The sequence below is a fragment of the Ptychodera flava genome, chromosome 9 (genome assembly GCF_041260155.1).
Source record: "Ptychodera flava strain L36383 chromosome 9, AS_Pfla_20210202, whole genome shotgun sequence".
NCBI classification, from domain to species: Eukaryota; Metazoa; Hemichordata; class Enteropneusta; family Ptychoderidae; genus Ptychodera; species Ptychodera flava.
The window spans coordinates 42,350,386-42,369,789 of record NC_091936.1 but is presented as its reverse complement, the minus strand read 5'-3'; the positions used below and the strand labels follow the sequence as shown (position 1 = coordinate 42,369,789).

Below are 19,404 nucleotides of genomic sequence, written 5' to 3'. Positions count from 1 at the left end.
TATATATATTGTACTAGTTACTATCTATATTGTAGATAGTGTAATCCTCTCTGACCAGTTTCTACAACACTAGTTTTGTCTATTTAAGAGGAAAACATTGATATATAAAAATTTTATATACATACACATATATATATAAATATATATATATATATATATATATATGAATAAACAGCACTATGACACCATAGTTTCTACACTTTGAGGGCGTTTAGCTCTATACCAAGAGCTTCTTCAAATGCGTTTTTTTTTATTTATTGATACGACCACACCACAATATATATATATATATATATATATATATATATATATATATATATATATTGGTACTCTTTAGACATTGCTGCGTCATAAGGACACGATCTACGAACTTAGGGTTTGCTTTACAATCAATCATCCAAGTTAAACTATGCACTCAGAAGATACCATATTCCAATAAGATTCAGCCAACTGCCATTAACATTAAGGTTTTGCATGATATCTTAATTGGCTGCAGTTGTCGTCGATACATGTTATCTCACCTTTTACTTGAGTTGGAGGAGTACAAATACATTTTCCAGTGCTGTGCTCACAGATGAATCCATCCCCCTTTTCGCATTCACATCGAACATGACAGTTCTTTCCACACGTCCCCGGCATACAAACACAGGTGCCGTCCTTGGGATTGCATGTTGAATTGTTGTCACAAAGACACTGGTATTGGCAATAAACGCCAAAATATCCCGGCAAACATGCTGAGACAGTGATAAAGATATATCGACACTGTTGGTCTCTTTTTTCCTTCAGAACAATACATTTATTGAATACGCCGCACGTCTTTTCGTTGTTTGTTTTCTAATGAACATTCAGTCGCAAACTTGAACTACTATACATATACAACGCATACACGTAGCTAGGCGTATGGGAATCATAACATAATATGACAATTGTTTACCTTGATCGCAGTTTCTACTCATCCAACCTGCCGAGCATAGGCAGCCTCTATATCGATCACAGCGGGCGCCATTTTTACAATCACAAATCAGGTTGCACCGTTCACCGTGGTAATTTTCATTACAACCTAAGTGATCAGATAAAACGCATTTGATTTATATGGTTTATTAAAAAAGTAACAGAACCGCTCTATGGAGGGACTGACAGAACAATAAACTACCAGTTATAGATATGTTATTTTACGAGCATACTGATGCAGCCTTTGACAGTAAGATGATGATTGGTCTATACCTATACCTATACACACAGATACATATAGACATACATCATACACAGATACATAGATACATACATGGATACATAGATACATAGATACATACATTACATACTCACACATACATACATACCATACATACATACATACATACATACATACATACATACATACATACATACATACATACTACATACATACATACATACATACATACATACATACATACATACATACATACATACCCTTGAAGAACAGAATTGTGCTGTCTGTAAAGTTGGTGCCCTTGCCGTTATTGTCAGTTACTGAGCATAAGTAGGTTCCTGCCAATTGCTCTGTTACACTGAATATTGCCAATTCCGCTCTGTTCAAACTAGAAAACGAGTAGTTATTTAATTACCGTGCAAACTTGGCAAATGAAGTGACACAGAGAGGGATATGGTCCGTAAGGCAGGCGACAATCTGAACGCTGCCTGCCAGGGATACATATGAATGCAGAATTAGATCAAACGGGCAGTTAATTTCGCGGAGATTTAGGAAAGGTAAGGTTCCATTGAACAGGACTAGTCTGGCTTTTAAGCAAATGTGCGACAAAAGAAATATCGTATAACGTAAGGCTTGTTGAAACCTATATATTTGTTTCTTCTGTGCTATCTGAATGTTCTAGTATATATGTACGACTACAGAGATGTGTTAAATTTCTGTAAGATTTGAGTGGTTTTCATCGTGTTATAAAATGTAGGCTCAATCCTTTAAGAAGCAAACACTAATAAAATGTATGTATATTGAGCAATTTAACAATTCATATGAAATGGTGAGTAACAGATTTGAGTATTGTGCATTTCAAGTATAGATTTTTTTCCTTCTGTGTCGTGCCGGGATATGCAAAATGTCGGCAACAAGAGCTCATTCGTTTCACTTTTTAAGCAAAGTTTATTTGGTATTTGCTAGTCGATATTGATCAGCTGATACTTTATCACCAAAACCAGACATATACCATTTATTTACGCTTGAAAACTATTCTCACCAATAAATAAAAAGTAAGATAAGTACATCTAGCAAGGTACCTTGAATCAATCCTAACAGCAAAGCCTTCTAACTTGTTCAGTGTGTGAGTCGATCCGTTCAGGTACAAGTTACAGTGCGGTTTTCCAGGGAAACATTATACATTCTGGCTGAGATTGTAACATGGTCTCCGTAGAAAACTTCGCGATAAGGTGCACCGAGACAGACCTCTCTGTCATCTAGCATTGAAAAATTAATTAAACAGAAAGCAGCGTGGCACATCATCAACACATGCATGAAGTACTGAATGTATCCCACCAATCTGTGTGAATCTTTAATTAAAATTTCAAGACCGTTAATTGAAGCTAAGTCGGAGTATTGAAATACATTGCAAACTCAAAATCGATCGTAGTGACATGTGTAGTAGAGATATATATGCAAGAAAATTTACGTAAGCAGGTTATTTGAACAAGCGCAGTCGCCGTAGTCCATACTTGTTAATGATAACAGTTCCATTAGCTGTAACGTTTGATAATTTTCTATAACTTTGTGCTTTTTTTACAAAACTATTGCAATTTCTTGTTCTTCTCCAAGTATTACACGAAGATGACAATAGGTAAATTTTTCGTTAAGACAAGGATTCATATTGCCAACAATAACATTGCGTATGCACACACTGCATTATGGTTGCATAACTAAAATAGTATTTCCATGTGCCCTAGGGTGAAGAAAATGAAGATGAAAATGTAAATTTAAAACTAATCAATAGTTCCATGTACTTTTAGTTAACGTAACTATTAAGCTATGAATACCGTACACTCACGTCTATCACACGAAGGTCCATTCCAACCGGGGGCACACTTGCACGAACCATGAAGGGTGTGGCAAGTTGCCCCGTTCTTGCAGATACATTGTTTCTCACATTGGACCCCGTAATATCCATCCGGGCAACCTTTAAGAATATAAGGAATGTCATTCTCTTGAGTTCATTCTGTATAACATTATTCAAAGGATAACAGTCTTTAAATTCAGGGAATATTCCAAACCTCATATTTAATATCACACCAGGGCTGTGCCCATAAGCTCGCACAGCTATGTATTTCAATAAAGTGACAGTTCACTGTTACTAGTAGATGGGTTTTGGATAAAGATATTTTTAAGATACTCCTCTTCGACACAGTCAGCGTGCGGCAAGCTCGCTGAACTGAGACTACTCAGCGCTGCAGCGTACTTTGTGCCACGGTGCCGGCGGTGACCGGGGCGGTGACCCTCGACGGCTGGCAGCGCGCCTGCAACACTGATGCTTATGGAACAGTGCGATATGTTTTATCCCAAACAAAAATAAACGGATATGAATGATTTTTGATTTATATCAATTTTTAAAGTTAATTTTGTAGTTTTATTACTTTGTTGCTTGCAAATCTTGCTAAAAATAAAAAAAACTATCGAAGTTGGGCCGTGACGTACGATGACGCAATCACAAGAATCATTGGATTGCAATTGCAGCGACCATGCCGTCAAGCATTATTATTGTGCTGAACTGGCGTATACGTATCAATGAGCCACGAGCTATGAAACAAGCGATATTTATGAGATATTTACTCCAGCGTTTATTCTGGTTTACTTTAGTATGCGCCTCGAAAGTGAAAGACTTAGACCTTTGCTCAAACTTTCCTCAATGAAATTTTCAACCATTCTCTTACCAAATCAATAATAAAAATCGGGGGCTCACCGTGCAACGTTTGGAACTAGCGAACATATTACCCAAAATTTTGCAATATTTGAAATTCAAAATGGCCGCCATTCCTATGTTAACTCTATGGGGGGAAATTAAATTTTGAATTTTCGAAAAACTAAGACGGTGGATGGTTTTCTTTCTCCAAGAGCTTTAAAATGAGCCCCCACAAGTGGTAGCTCAAAAGAGAATTAAATTTGAGAATCCTACTATCTGTCCCCGAGGCGCTTTCCACCTTAAATGGAATCAATCATCAGAACATATAAATAATGCAGTACAAATTATTGGAACCACACCCTTCAATATTTCCATAATTAATTGCAAAACGTTTGCCACAAACATTCTCAAGACAGGCATGTACCATCCCTAGTAAAAGGTCCATATTAATAAACAATAACTTGCCACTGCTAATTGTCCTCGTCTGTAACTAAATAGGATTCAGTCTTATTGTTTTCCATGAACGCAATTCTTACCGAGGATTTTAAAGGTACCAGTTATGCTGAAAATATCCAACAAGCCAGGGAATACAAATCTGCATGCTAGGAAAGCTTCGGCGAAGATCTCTTGAATGAACCTATCGCCTATGTTGAATTTATGGAAATGATAATCTTGTCTTTCTGCAAACCAACCTTCTTTCTGCAGACGAACTGGTACCTTTCGGATCGACTGGAATATATCGTCAGTAGGAGATTTCAACATTGGTTTTTTTTTCTTTTAATAAATATTCTTTATTTCTCCATCATTTTAAATATAACATATCACTCTTACATTTCATTTGCATCTTTATACAGTCGTAATAAACTTTTCTATTGTTTCATCTCTATTAATATAATTAATGCATGTCAATTCTTCTATCAAAACTTCCACATACATTCTTGATTTACAATCCGTGCTTTATATACAGCAAATGTTGCAATCATTAACATTGTATTGATCGTTTTAAAGCATTCATATTCTTGCAGATAACCAATGATTATGTTTTTCCATGTAATATTGATATTTATATTGCAAATTTTATTCACTATTTTAGTAAATCTTTCCCAAAAGGGTTTAACGAATGGTTTACAATCAAAAAGAAAATGCTTTGAATTTTCAACACATTTACACACTTTGCAGTCTGATGAATCAATAATTTTCCATCTGTAAAGATTTAACCCGTGTGGAATTTTATCATACATCAAAAAATAATTAAACTGTGCAATTTTTTTAATATTCATGTTTTTAACTCGTCTTATCCAAGTAAAATTCCAGTTACATTTTTCTTTTAATTCATTTTCCCACTTTGTGGGAGCATATGATTTCATTACCTTACTCTGTAAAAAATTCCAGTAGAAATCTTTACATGTAAATTGGAAAACATCCTTGACTTTCCCCTGATGATTTTTCATTCGAGGGACACCTGTGTTTCGATTTACTGAAATTTTCTGTGCCACTGGTCTCATACAGTTCAGCCAATCTTTTGGCAATGCATTCTTTACAGACAAGTATTGTATTACCCACTCTCTCTTGTTTTTTAACTTTTCCAGCAAATAATCAAGTTTAATAAATTGACCATTGTAAAATAAATCTGCGACATAGATAAACCCCGAATCAATCCATTCAGTAAAAAAGAGGCTCCCATTATTATCTTTTATGAATCGATTTCCCCATATAATTTCCTCCCCAACCTTGCATGGATTTAAAGTGGCTTGTTTGTCATTCATTAGAGTTTCGTACCAAACTTTTAAAAGATTCTTATAAAAATCAGGCATTTGTTTTGTAATCGAACGAAGAATTCTATTGTCTAAATTATATCGAAAAATGTATTTACTGCCGCCAAAAGGTTCAAAGTAATATTCTGCCACTGATTTCCAGGTATCATTGTCACTATTTAGAAATCTCCCAACCCATCTACATTTCAACGCTTTTATCATACATTCAACATCAATCATTTCAATGCCTCCCTTTTCAAATTTATTTATGACGATCCATCGATTAACTTTTCCCTTTTTTTCTCCCCATAAAAATTTATAAAACAAACTATTGAGACGTGATATTACATACATAGGTACATCTATCATGGACGCAGCGTACATTATTTTGGACATGGCAAGACATTTAAGTATTAATATTTTACCAAAAATTGTTAAATACCTCTTTTTCCAAGTGTAAGTAATGCTGCTATTTTTTCCAATTTATTATCCCAATTCATCTGCTTTACCTCCTCCGAGTTGTAACCGAATATATACCTAAAACTTTAATAGGATGATTTGGCCATGGAATTAATCCAAGATCCCTTTCTTCCATTGGCCAACTTTAAGACCTTCTGTTTTTTCTCTATTTAATTTCAGGCCTGCGTATTTCCCATATTCATCGATTAGATTAAGAACTCTTGCTAATGACTTATCTTTAGTAATATATACTTGCATGTCATCAGCTAATTGGGTGATTTTGATACGACGCTTGTTCACTGTAAAACCTTCTATTTCTTTATCATTTCTTACAGCTTGCGCTAATATTTCCACAACTATCAAAAATAACAAAGCTGACAGGGGACACCCTTGCCGGATGCCCCTCTGTAGATTGAATGCTTGTGTTATCCAACCATTGCTAATTATGTGACTGATACACTGTGAATATATTGTTTTGATCCATGTGATAAAAGATACACCAAAACCAAACTTTTCTAATGCCAGAAACATGAAATTGTGTTCGACTGTATCAAAGGCTTTGCAAAAGTCTAAAAATACAATTGCTCCACCTTTTTTCTTCTTTCTGCAAATTCGATAATATCTTCAATTAAACGCACATTTTGACCACTGAAGCGTCCTTTCAGATAGCCTACTTGGTCATTGTTGATAATTTTTGGTAAGACAAACTTAAGCCTGTTTGCCAGCACACATGATAGAATTTTGTAATCGTGGTTTAGAAGAGAAATTGGTCGCCAGTTTTTCAGGATGAATCTAGAGTCTTTCTTGTGAATGAGAGTGATAAGACCCGTGTTTTGTGAAACTGAAAGTTTCCTTTCATCAAACCCTTCATTGAATGTAGAGACGATAACAGATTTTAAAGAATTCCAAAATTTTCTATAGAATTCTACTGGGATACCATCCATACCTGGTGTTTTGTTTGTTTTCATTTGCCAAATCGCTTTCCAACATTCATTTTCAGTAATCATTCCTTCGCAGGATTTTGCCGCCCTACCGTTTATCTTGCAATCTATATTTATATTTTCCAAATACTCCCTGATTGTTACATCGTCTACTTTTTGAGATTTATATAGATTTTCATAGAAGGAAACTTGGGCTTTCAAAATATCTTCTTGATTTGTTATAGTTTTATCATCTACAATTAATTTATTGATTTGTTTTTCTCTGTATCTTTTCTTTTCAAGTCCCAGAAAATATCTATTATTCCTTTCCCCTTTTTCATACCATTGAACTCTCGATCTGATTTGTATGCCTCTAAGTTTGTTCACATACAGCTCTTCTAGCTCTCTCTTTTTTCTTCATACAATTTTAACACATTTTCGTTATTACTCCCAAGTTTATTTTCCAAATCAATTATTTGCTCTTGTAGACAATCCTGTTTCAATTTTCGTTTTCTTGCTTTTTGTTTCGAATAATTGATGCTTTCTTCTTTTATTTTAATTTTCATCATATCCCATAATTTCTTTTTATTGCAAGTGTGTTGAAAATTTTTCATTACATCATTTATTGTGTGTTTTATCAAGTTGTTATAGTCTTCATCTTCTAATAAACTTGAACATTGGTATATCATACAATGATTCAGTAAATAGATGTGGATGTTTGAATGAATGAATACATACCTGGCAACCTACCTACCTACCTACATACATACATACCTACCAACGTCCGTCCGTCCGTCCGTCCGTCCGTCCATCCATCCATCCATCCATCCATACATACATACATACCTATCTACATACATACATACATACATAAGCTCATTGTATAAAGTCCTACCTCAAAATATTCTATGTCTCCGGCTGTAAATTCTTCATTTGTGACTTTATTGGAGCACTTCACAATGACAGGCTCAGAACGGAAATTCCCCTTCGATAACGTGCCTGTTACACCATCTAACATAAAATACAGATCAATCTCACCTACGAAGTGAGTAAATGACGTCATTATCGTGAGCTTTTGTCAGTACACTAATTTGTCAAAGTTCTAAGGGATAAGAAGTAACAGTATATTTTAAAAAGACGAGTGTTTTTATCAACTATTTATACTTAGGATAGATTTCCTGCATTGAAAAAAAGAGTCCCGGAATTTTATTTCATATATAATAGTGTTACATAATTGCGGTGTAAAGAAAGTTATAGAACTTATAAAGCATCATATCCGAGATAAAAGAGAAGAGTTGAGCGTGAATTATATGTTTCAAATGCTTACATCCACTCGAACTCGTATCCATATACAGTCTGTCTGTCCAAAGCACCGACGTCATTTCTTCCAGAGGTACTTGAGCTTCACCAAGTAAAATTTCAATAAAGAAGGGCTGAAAGTAAATTGAAACACCTTTACATACATGCTATCAGGGTACCATTTATAGGGTTGTAATTTTATGACGTAGACAATTTATAAATAATGAAAGTAAATGACATCCTAGGTTTCTCTTTGGTCAGTGATTTACATTACTAACGTCAACAAAGTTATTATATTCATTCCAAACCATTTGGGATAGATTAGTTCGTGTAACTTGCTTTTGTGTGTCGACTGGGAACAGTAAAACAGGTCCGCATTATTGGATGCTGACGTTATTCGATGTTAACATTTTCATTGCCACTCAGCGGAAACCTGTTCTTCTTTTTGCAAATGACACGTCGCTACGCAGGAGGGCTAGTTCTGTTGGACTTACAAACTAGATAATGTGTTATCATACAAATCTTTGTAAAATTCCTTTGAAAGCAAAATAAGAGTGACACTGTAAAATGCGATGAAAAAGTTTCAGGATGACCCTTTTAACCATTAAATTTTAATGAGAGTTAGGATTGAGAGACTAATTTCTGTTAATACAGCTGCAGGGTATACCTGGGTATATCTGTACTTATCTTACTTGTTGGCATTGACCCTGTGTATATAATTGTAATTAAGGTTATTAGACTTTGCACCCCTCACCAGAAAAAGCACTGTTTGAAATGAGAGTATTCTTGATACACTGATTGAACGCATTGGAATCGCGCATCCGGAGTGTAAGCTTATATTAAGATTAAAACGAATGTTTGGGCTCAAAAGAAATACATTTCTGGACCAACACATACATAGTTTTTAGGTCGATTCTTGACTGTAGGGCAAAAGCAACACGACTCGTTGAAGTATGGTGGCCAACCGGACACATCCTCGACTGTGACATCCACAGTATACCTCACGCATTGATTGATCCCGATAGCCTGAAAATATACAGGGATTTGTCATTTGTCATCTTTTTAGTGACTCATCAATGTTATGAGAGGTTTACATGTATTTAGACAATATTAACTATAAGGGAACCTATTAAGGAGTAGAATAAAATGAAGTGGTCATGTGTACACAACAAAGAAGTTAAATTACGAAAGTATCCGGATCTGCAGAGATTGCAGGTCACAGCGAACATCATGTTTTAAATACACATCACGATAATGACAGTATTCTTGAAAAAGTATCTTTTGATAGTTCTAATATTTTGATAGTATTTTATATCATTCTGAAGGCTTGTTAAAGATAAATTCAGTCTTATGCCTATGGAGCATTGTACTAACGGTCACGGGAAGTGGTGTGATGAGGTAATAGGGAAACCGTCCCCTATTTTCACAACGTGACAAGTCTGTTTCAGTTTCTCAATTACAGCTCGTTTTATTTACTATTTTATTTATTAAGTTCTATACCTGTATCTTATGATGTTTTTGGGAGTGTTTTTGTTCTTGCTAAATAGTGCACTTTCTGGTTCTATTCCTAAAATTGCAAAATCATGTCCAAGTTTCGACTTGTTAACACGGCCTCGATGTATGCAATGTCCTATGCTTTGCTGACAACTGTGTTTAATCCGGATTAGAAATCGTTATCAATGTTTGCATGATACATAGCATTTTATTGGCAAATATAACAATCGGTAAATACAATGTACATCGGGAGGGCAAATATACAGTCGGTACTTGACTTCTTGTGGGAAAATTATCAATGGAATTACTATCAAGGTTAAAGCTATAATAGTTTCAATGGCGACTAGTCTGGTAAATATAGCAAAATACAGCAAAAATAGAAAAAACCTACACTGTCATCGTATGAAAATACTGTTACTTGGTAGTGCTGGTCGATGTCATGATCGAGGGATCCAGCAAGATACAGGACGCCCTTGCTGTTCACGTTGAACCTGTCATTCTGCAAAAGAAGGCAAGAACAAAAGATATTTGAAGAAGGGATGCCTGATGCGACTTTGCTTGAATTCAAGGATCGCTATCTACATCTGATTACATTGGGCAGCAATCATAGTGACTGTGAGTGTCACTTCTTCCATCACAGCGATTGTGAGTATCACTTGTTTTTATTCTTTTATTCAAGGGGGTTAAATATTGACAAAACTGACGTATGGTAAGACAAACTTTACTGTCCAATCGTTACTCTTAGCTTTAGTCCACAATGTGTATGAAAGTGAATGAAAGAATGCGCTAAAAAAACATCAATCGATGTGATTGGCGATTCAAGGTGAAGTTATAGAGAAGGACAGAGTGTATTCGGGCAAATTAATTCTGTAATTAAAATTTATTTTTGTAGCTTTTTTGGGAAATTTTATATTACGTTTAGCCACTTCAAATCAGTAACACTTCAGAATTCCATGAAATGTCCTCTCTGCTAGTCCTTATGTCATTTTCTCGTTCATTTTGGCACAAATGCTAAAATGACGGGCACAATCAGTGACTTAGGCCGCGTTCAAGAAAATGGTGAGGGGGCTGGAGGAATTCAGGGGGATTCGAATTTTTTGGGGTAGTCGAGGGGGGACTTGAAAGTTTTGCTCTGCCTGTAGCGGGACCTGAAAATAGTTTGACTACCAACATTTTGATGTCATCCAATGGTTCCAATGTTAGTAATAATTAAACAAAATCTAGAACCGTTTTGTCGTATTTTATGTCTTTAATCTCGAAAAAATCTAAAAATCTATGAATGTCATTAAATTTTCGTAAAACAAGTTGGTCTTGTAATGGGGCAGGAACTGCAACTGTTGATAATTTTTCAATCTTTCTATGCAATGTATCAAACACAGTTTCTTGGTGTCTCTCTACAGCATGCTGAAAAACACAATATTCAGTTTGTCAACAAAGCCCATTTGTCTAAATATTGGTGGTAATTGAATGATACAAATGCACGGTACACGTAGGCTGTGTTCGCAAGCTGAATACTGGATAGCTCAACATGCTGTAGGGAGTAGAACAAGAACGCAATTGTATAAACTGAACAAAATAATGTCAAATAAAAAGTTAATAATACAACTACTGCCTTTCTACTACATACTGGAAGTGATAGTGATACATGTAGCTCTGACTCTGATGTAGTTTGAGAAGAGTTTCGGTCATGGGACACTCAATTGATATACATGTACACAAAATCCAGCCAGAGAGCAACACATAGAAGACTAGGGGACTAACAGTTACCATTGATTTTTGAATTCTGGCATATGAGAACAATTAAATATTAGAGAAAAAAGATGAGGTCACCATACTTGATCTTATACAAATGTACGATGTAAAGTCAGTTTTTCTAAAATCACTTAAAATCAATATATAAAACCATTCATTTCAAGTTCATGCAGTGACTGAAATATTCACATCTCATTGTACAATAACACAAAAGTAAAACTTTGAACAGTAAAGACTCTAATTTAAATTGAAAAATGTGTGATTACATGGAATTATTTATTTTTTATTACACCCAAAATTTCCGAGATTAAAACATTAATTTCATGGAAAATTTTAACCTTCCAGTATTGTCAATTGGTAAAACATTTATAAGTGGTATCTAAGTTGTATATGTCTTGTTTTTTTAAAACATAATTTTTTCGGTAGGTCACTGTGCTCATTTTTCACAATTTGGTAAAACGTAGCCAGGAATACACAATTTTCATACTCTCTCATGATTGTCATTTTGTGTGCTTTTCAGCTGGTGCCATTGACCTGGCCAGAGTTGAATAAACTCAAGTCGGCTTAGATTGAGAAATCCAAAAAGTCCACTGATGCATTTAAAAATGAATCAATTTAAGAACTTGCCCTAGGTATATGGCTCTACAACCTGCAGAACGACAACATTACATGTTTATTTTTACTCTGCGAGCATTCCCTATAAATATGCGGCTATATGGTAATTTAGGGGGGACTTGAAAATTTTAGAGGGTATTAAGGGGGACTTGAACATTTTTTAGGGTATTGAGGGTGGGGATCTGAAAAAAAATAAGATTTCAATCGCGATTCCTCCACCCCCCCCCCCTCACCATTTATTTGGCACGCAGCCTTACAGACGACAAGTCAGATCGACCACATACGCGTTTTTGTCGCTAGGTTCATCACCAGATACGGCACAACCTGTAGTTATGGACCGCAGAAAATCTCAGAAGAAATACTTTTCGATATTTCCAAATTCTGTATATTTTAGATCACGCATGAAGAGATATAGTATTCAAATAAAAAAAAAAATTCTTACTGAGTCGTATATGTTTTGAGAGGGGATTACAGTATTTACAAATATGTTGGCTTTACAAACACATTTTACAAACACCTGTTAAAAGAGGTGAAAAAGCATGTCGCTGATTTCAGCGGCTGATATCTGCCAGCCATCTTCATTTATGGACCCACCAGTTATTTTACAGTCGTCGATATTGGTGAAATCTATCTATGCCCCAAAGAAAATTTTTCAACCAAGTTTAAAATCGGCATATAACTAGTTAAAACCGTTCAATAACGGTGAAGGCATTACTCAATCACTAGCTTAAATTAATAAATTCATTTTCATTTTTCAACAGGCAAACCTAGACACGCTAGGAGACAACAAACTAAGGTTGTAAAGGAGATTTGTAGGCAAGATATCTTACGAATACAATATTTGGAACATTCCGCCATGCTGAAGAAACTCAGTATTAATTACGGATCATTCGAAAGAGTTAACGATATGGACACCATAAACTAACAAGTGTACACCGGTACAAAATTGATCTAGTATTTAATGCCTTATTTCCAAACTCTTGTAGAAAATTTCTGATTTAATCTTTAATTATAACAAGATGCTTCGCAGAACCCTGCTTAATGGAATAGTTCCCGATTTTGAAGTACCATGCCAGCAGTGTTGATGTAAGAAACATGTGCGCTCTGTTAAAATAATTTAGAAGCATCAGATCCAAAATTGCTGCGGTGCCTTGACATGATGGGTTAAAAGGTGAAATTCTTCGCCAACACCGATATCCAAAAAGAAAATGCAGATACTTTCACAGTTTTCTTTGCAAATTGTAAAGTTGGTTCGCTAGTCATTTCCATCAGCAAGATATCTAACAAAAAGATTTTCCTGCCTGAAATGTAAAGCAAGATGACTGCGAAGTTTCACAATCGATAAACAGCAATTTAAGGTTAAACCGTTTTATAGGATTGGCTTGGAGACCATGATATGATTAAGCCATTTATGGTTGCTGTGTATTATTAATATTTTGTTTTTAATTTCCAGACATTTGGACTTTGGAATGATCTCTCGGTTCCCTTCCACGGTGATCTTTAATTAGTTGTTGAAAAATGAAAAATAGGAACGGTTGAGATTATTTTTTTAAAGAAAAACTGATCAAATAAATTAATTTTTGTTCCATGGCATCTTCTGTCTAATGTGTATGTGGTCATGGGCGGAATTCATATAAATATGGCAAGAAATCATATTAAGGTGAAGTACTACGAATTACGTCAAAATTAAGTTGTGTGTCATTTCTTGAAACTTTGCACAAATATTCTTGGAAGTTGTGCAAGTGCAAAAATAAAATAAAAAATGGGGGTTACCACGCTCGTTTCCATGGAAGCGGACGTTTAAATGGTGTCGTTAGAAATAATAAAAATGATATAATTCACTTAAACTAAAGAGAGCAATTATAAAAAGCTTAGCAAATGAGTTAATTTTAATAAATACCAAGACTTAAGATCCATATCTATCGAATGTATAGTTTTCATGATGTTTGTAAAGAAATTTTAACATAAGTATCGATTACAAAATGACAATATCGAAATTATATTACTACATAATTTTCGAACTTTCTTCCTGTCGCTTTTAATGGTGTAATTTGACCAAACTTGGCGAATAAAATCCTGACATAATACCATTTAGTTTACACTTTTAATAAAAGGGTGTCACCACGCTACTTTTTACAATATCTCCAGGTGAATGGGTAATATGCGGCATGTAAATGGGAGAGAAATGTAAATTTTCGCTCATATTGAATAAAAACCAGCTTCTTAGGGGGTCAAAATATGACAAGGTTATAGGTCACATGTATTTCTAAGAGACTGGGTCAAAAAATTAGGTAAAAACGCAATTTCAACAATGACAGGTGATGTTAAATACATGCGCTACAAAGTAACCCATCTGCGACAGGCTGGAGTTAAATCTGCGCAGAAACGTTCTAAAGCGTGTGCGCGTCCGAATTCGTCGCCCTTTACCTTAAAACATCAGAACCTTGACTTTTATAATTCATTGTGCACCAGTTTGCAAATAGCATATCGAGCAACAAAGAATTTTTATCAAATATTTATATCTAGCACCCCTAAATATTCGTGTAGATGTGAAATTTATTTACACTATATTTGTAAACGTGGCATTTCTGGATACATTAGTATATTTCTTGTATCAATGATACAACACTGAACAAAATTTTATCAATTGATTTTTGCCTGCATCTCTTTGTACTCATTCACAAATTTAGTATTTGAAATAACAAACTAAGCTGTTTGCGACATTTTTGCTCACAATTTTACAACTCCAGTAGTCGCATGAAAGCCGGCGAGCGAAGAGAAGTTCGGTTTATTACACGACGGCAGAATAATGCGTGTACAATGTATCTCGTCTCGCCCCTTCGCGTGCCAAAACTCTGAGCAAATATTACCTCATCAGGGCAACGGTCAGTAAACTTGTTGCTATTTGGCGCTCATGTGCAAAGTACCGAAAGTTGCAGCTCGAACGTTTGCAATTTTTTAAATTTCCTCGCGCAAACTCTATGTATGTATTGTTTTTCCGAGTCAAGGGCCCTGGATAACACACCCACACTATGGTAACATATCAAGGTTTTATTTGTTTTCGTCGTTAGGCGGGGTAATTCTTCATTCAAGCTGCCGCAAAATTGATAAACATTAATTTGTGATATGTCTTAGAGTTAGATCTTTCCAGATGTGCAGATTTAAAACCATATATTTATTTTCCTTCGGCTGCATGAAATTCCAGAAGTGCGGGGATCACGTATGCAGAGCGCCGATACAACTTTACATTCATTAATAAACACGGATCCAGGGTCTTGAACATCGGGCTACCATACTTGATAGGAATTTGTAGAAATGGAATTCAAATCTGATTTCTTGGAAACCGTTGTTTTCCTTTTTCGTATATGTTGTATTACTTTGACAGATCACGGTCCCTTGACAGATGAAGCGAGCAATACGCGATTTACACGCACGCTCGTGGGAAAGTTCTGTGCCCTTAATAAACCGGAGGGAAAACTACCTGCACAAGTCGCAGCAAGGGTATTTCTTCACTGTTTCTTCTCTACTTGTTCGCGTCAAAAGAGTATACTCATTTTGGACTAGTATAAGCGATGTTTTAGTATCCAAAGCCTCAAAGATCGTGGGTTCGATAATTTTCTCCCGATTTTCCCCAAAGGTCGTTTTCTTTGGAACGGACGCAAAATTTTGGCGAGGATTGAGGGGTCAGGGGTGACTTACCCCACTGTCATCGCGTGGTCCCTGTTGACTGTATTTACACTGATTCATGTATAATAAGAATTTTTCTCATGTCATAGCATACTAATTAGTATTTGGAATAAACGAAAATTGGTAGGTGCACTGGACCGTCGAAATTGAGGACCATTTGTAACTTTTCTTTTCGCTGAATTTCCTTCGTGTACCAAATAGGGGTAAGTGCCGGGGAAACGTACATCAAGTATTCCATCAGCGCCAGACATGATCGTCCCACGGGGACAGAGACCGCAGAATCAATGTCACCTGATAGAAAATGTTATAAGCCTATTAAGATAAGCGATGTTACTTCTAAGACTCTCGAAAGAAAGCACGTACGTTCTGTCCCAGATAATACCATTTTGTTGGATACTTTGTCCCGTCGATAGAATTTGGCTGGGGCACAGGCGATTAACAGCCCTGCCTGAAATTGCAAGAGTACGGAAAAATTCGCATTTTTCGGGAAAAATATGATTTTTTTTAGCATCTCGTACGCGTGTTCTTGCCGTACAGAGAAAGCGGGGGCAAAAGCTGCATCCTGCGATCCGGTATTCGAGAACGGCGTGCAGAAAAACATGGAGCGACAGCGGGCAACTTTTTTCTATACACTAGTAACTATTTCCTCCACAGGAGGGTCTTACCGGCTGTATACATGTGTATGGCTTGATTGACTTATGAGCACGATTGATGTGAGATTGAATAGAAGTACTGTAATGTCTTTACCTTGTTTACGCAAGCGTCGATAAAGAAGTAATGGGAGGCACTTGTCCTTTCATTAAAAGCTGGTACTTTGTACAACTCAGTACCAATCGGCGTCATCTGCATCAGACAGGAAGAGAAATAAATGGAATTGAACAACGTATATCATTTCGACACATCCTCGGCGTTTCACGTCGTACTGCATTTCTCCAGATATCTGCGGTGCCGAGTTCACATATAATGCTTTTATTTTAGGATACGGGTGGTCGTCAACAATTATTATATGAATAGCAACATTCATTTAGAAAAATTAATGCAGTGTTATTGTGAACAAAGTGCAATAGGGCTACAGAAACACTTACCTCAGATAATGATAGAGAATGATACCCTCCTTCGATGAACTTTTGACATTTCATATGGTCTAAATAAACATGGAAGAATTGCAATTGATGTAAGTGCAATGTGTTTCATATATAAGTGTGAAGCAACAATAAGTTTGTCAATTAATTCATACATTTCTCTGTTTGTCTGTCTGTTTGCTTGTCTGTCTCTCACTCTGTGTGTATATATATATATATATATATATATATATATATATATATATATATATATATATATATATATATATATATATATATATATATATATATTAACGTTTAATTGAAATTATGAATCGAGCATACATAGACCAACAAACACAGACACTGACACTGACACACACACATTTCTTTTATTATCTTACTAATGTGCATCGTAGTGATCAGAATTCCTTTGTCCCTGCACCTTTCGCTTATTGTACACATTGATGCTCCATGCATACCTAAAGAAGAATTTTAGATGATTAAATATTTTAATATCTTACCACTCACAGCAACACTTGCTCCACTGCCATATAGCAGAAGGCCCAAAAGAAGACTCAAGACAGTCATGGTCATTCTATAAGTAGAGACTATTTTGAGGTTATTACCCAATATCACCTGTTCCTCTGTCGTATCAACATGCGTGCTATTTGTGCTACGACAGACAACAAGACGAAGTCCAGTGTATGGCGCGGCACAAATGCCACACGATTACTGATACGACGCAAGGGCCTGGCGACATTTGGGTAGTTTATCATACTAGTATGATGGCGCAAATACAGCGATCTCATTTGTCGAGACGTGTAAATAATCGTGCTGTATTTGCTTTAAAAGGTTAAAACGTTTCATAACATTTTCATTCGTAATGGAATAACCAAGGGATCACATTAAGGTTTCAAGATTCAACTTAATATCACATTAGAGCTGAGCTCATGCTCTGTCACAGCTATGTTATTTCATTAAGGTGACAGTTCACTATTGGCATTAGATGAATATTCTTCTTCACAGGTGTTGATAGCCTTGTATCCAGCGTGAGCTCCCCAAGACCGACTCACTCAGCGCGCTGCAGCGTACTTTATGCCAGGCCGCTGGCCCTTAATACAAGACGGCTGCCATCGAACAGTGTGACATGTTTTATCCCAAACGAAGATACATCGATGCTTTTTATTGTAAATTTAAAAATAGCTTGGAATAAGAACGTGGTGATTAGAAAAACAATTCTGGCGATAGAAAATAACGTCAAATGTATGCAGTTGGCGTTATTTTTTATCGCCAGAAACGTTCTCCTTTGGTAAATTTTGCCACGATACCACGTCCACTGTTCTCACTGACGGAAAACGTTGAGTGTAGGAAATACCAATCCGACCCGTACACACTATACGGAGAAAAAACGTATCGTTAGCGTTCTGTGCTGTTTCATCGACGAGAAATGTGATAAAGACAACGTACGAATGTTCAAGCAGTCAGTAAACGGATGAGTTTTTCAGTGGGAGCACGGCAACACTGGAGATGTTGACTGTGGCACAGTGTACGTCGTATTGCGTTAAACTTAAAATGCATGGGCGACGCACTGACCATTAATATGTATTTGTGGGCAAGGGCGAGAGGCAACTAAGCCAAAAATTAAGCTGAGCCGTTAATTTTGGCTTTCCCCTCCCCCGCGCCAATAAATATAGAAATAACGGACTCCGCGCTGACCGTCAACGTTTATTTATGGGCGCGGGCGAGAGGAAAGCCAAACATTAACGGGCGAGGCTTGCCGAGCCCGTTAATTTTGGCTTTCCTCGAGCCCGTGCCCATAAATAAACGTTAATGGTCAGCGCGGAGTCTGTTATTTCCATTATATTATCAACGAGCCCGAAAAACCGTCAAAATTTACGAAAATTTCTCGTGCGAACGACAACGGGCCCCAGAACTGGTCAGTGAGTAGTGCGCGCTGCAAAAATTTTGCAAATCCGGATATTTTTTGGAAAAAAGTGTCTAAACTTGGCCCGCAAGTGCTCCATTTTATTTTGTGATTGATTATGATCTTTGTACAAATTACAATTTTCGTTTTAGGTTTAAAGTTACTATGTTTACGATATTATTCATATTCACGGGCATGTAAACAAACCATTACTGTGTATTTGTGGGCAGTCACGTGGTTCAGCTCGACCAATTAAAATCCGATGGAGAGGGCATGGTAATACAATGTAATGTATCATTGCTGATATGTTATGGTAAATGTATGAAATAACAACTAAGTTACTTTTTCCGTGTATACTGTGTGAAACAAAAGATGAAGTACAAAGTATGTCAGCAAATTGTGCAGCTCAAAATAGATTAGGGTGTATGGAAGTATTGTTGAATGCAGAAGTTAGACTGGTATTCGTTTGAAGAAGAATGCATTTAGCTAAGCGTCAACCATCAACCCTAAAATAATTCGTCTGACCTCTGGCTTTGGAGAAATCCAAGCCTT

The 19,404-nt window shown here is 36.1% G+C and overlaps 1 protein-coding gene across 1 annotated transcript; it reads right to left on the bottom strand.

Moving 5' to 3' along the window:
• Positions 1-521: 521 nt before the first annotated feature.
• On the bottom strand, positions 522-17,516 carry LOC139141322 (uncharacterized). The gene is made up of 13 exons (XM_070710950.1): positions 17,450-17,516; positions 16,950-17,008; positions 16,612-16,707; positions 10,202-10,309; positions 9,214-9,342; positions 8,345-8,450; positions 7,913-8,055; positions 4,421-4,613; positions 3,036-3,164; positions 2,275-2,451; positions 1,453-1,580; positions 935-1,060; positions 522-734 (listed from the first exon to the last, which is right to left on the bottom strand). Exons 1-10 carry the CDS (start codon positions 17,514-17,516, stop codon positions 2,333-2,335), a joined length of 1,149 nt encoding a protein of 382 aa, XP_070567051.1. The 3' UTR covers positions 522-734; positions 935-1,060; positions 1,453-1,580; positions 2,275-2,332.
• Between the last annotated feature and the right edge of the window lie 1,888 nt (positions 17,517-19,404).

Bases quoted from the DNA above. Each gene is read 5' to 3' on its own strand.
- LOC139141322 (XM_070710950.1), bottom strand. From the start codon at position 17,516: ATGACTGTCTTGAGTCTTCTTTTGGGCCTTCTGCTATATGGCAGTGGA. The intron at 8,451-9,213 runs GTATGTGTTGGT...ATTTACTTTCAG, and splicing joins AGAATCGACCTAAAAACTAT to CCCTTCTTTATTGAAATTTT. The intron at 4,614-7,912 runs GTAGGACTTTAT...GATATATTCCAG, and splicing joins GAGACATAGAATATTTTGAG to TCGATCCGAAAGGTACCAGT.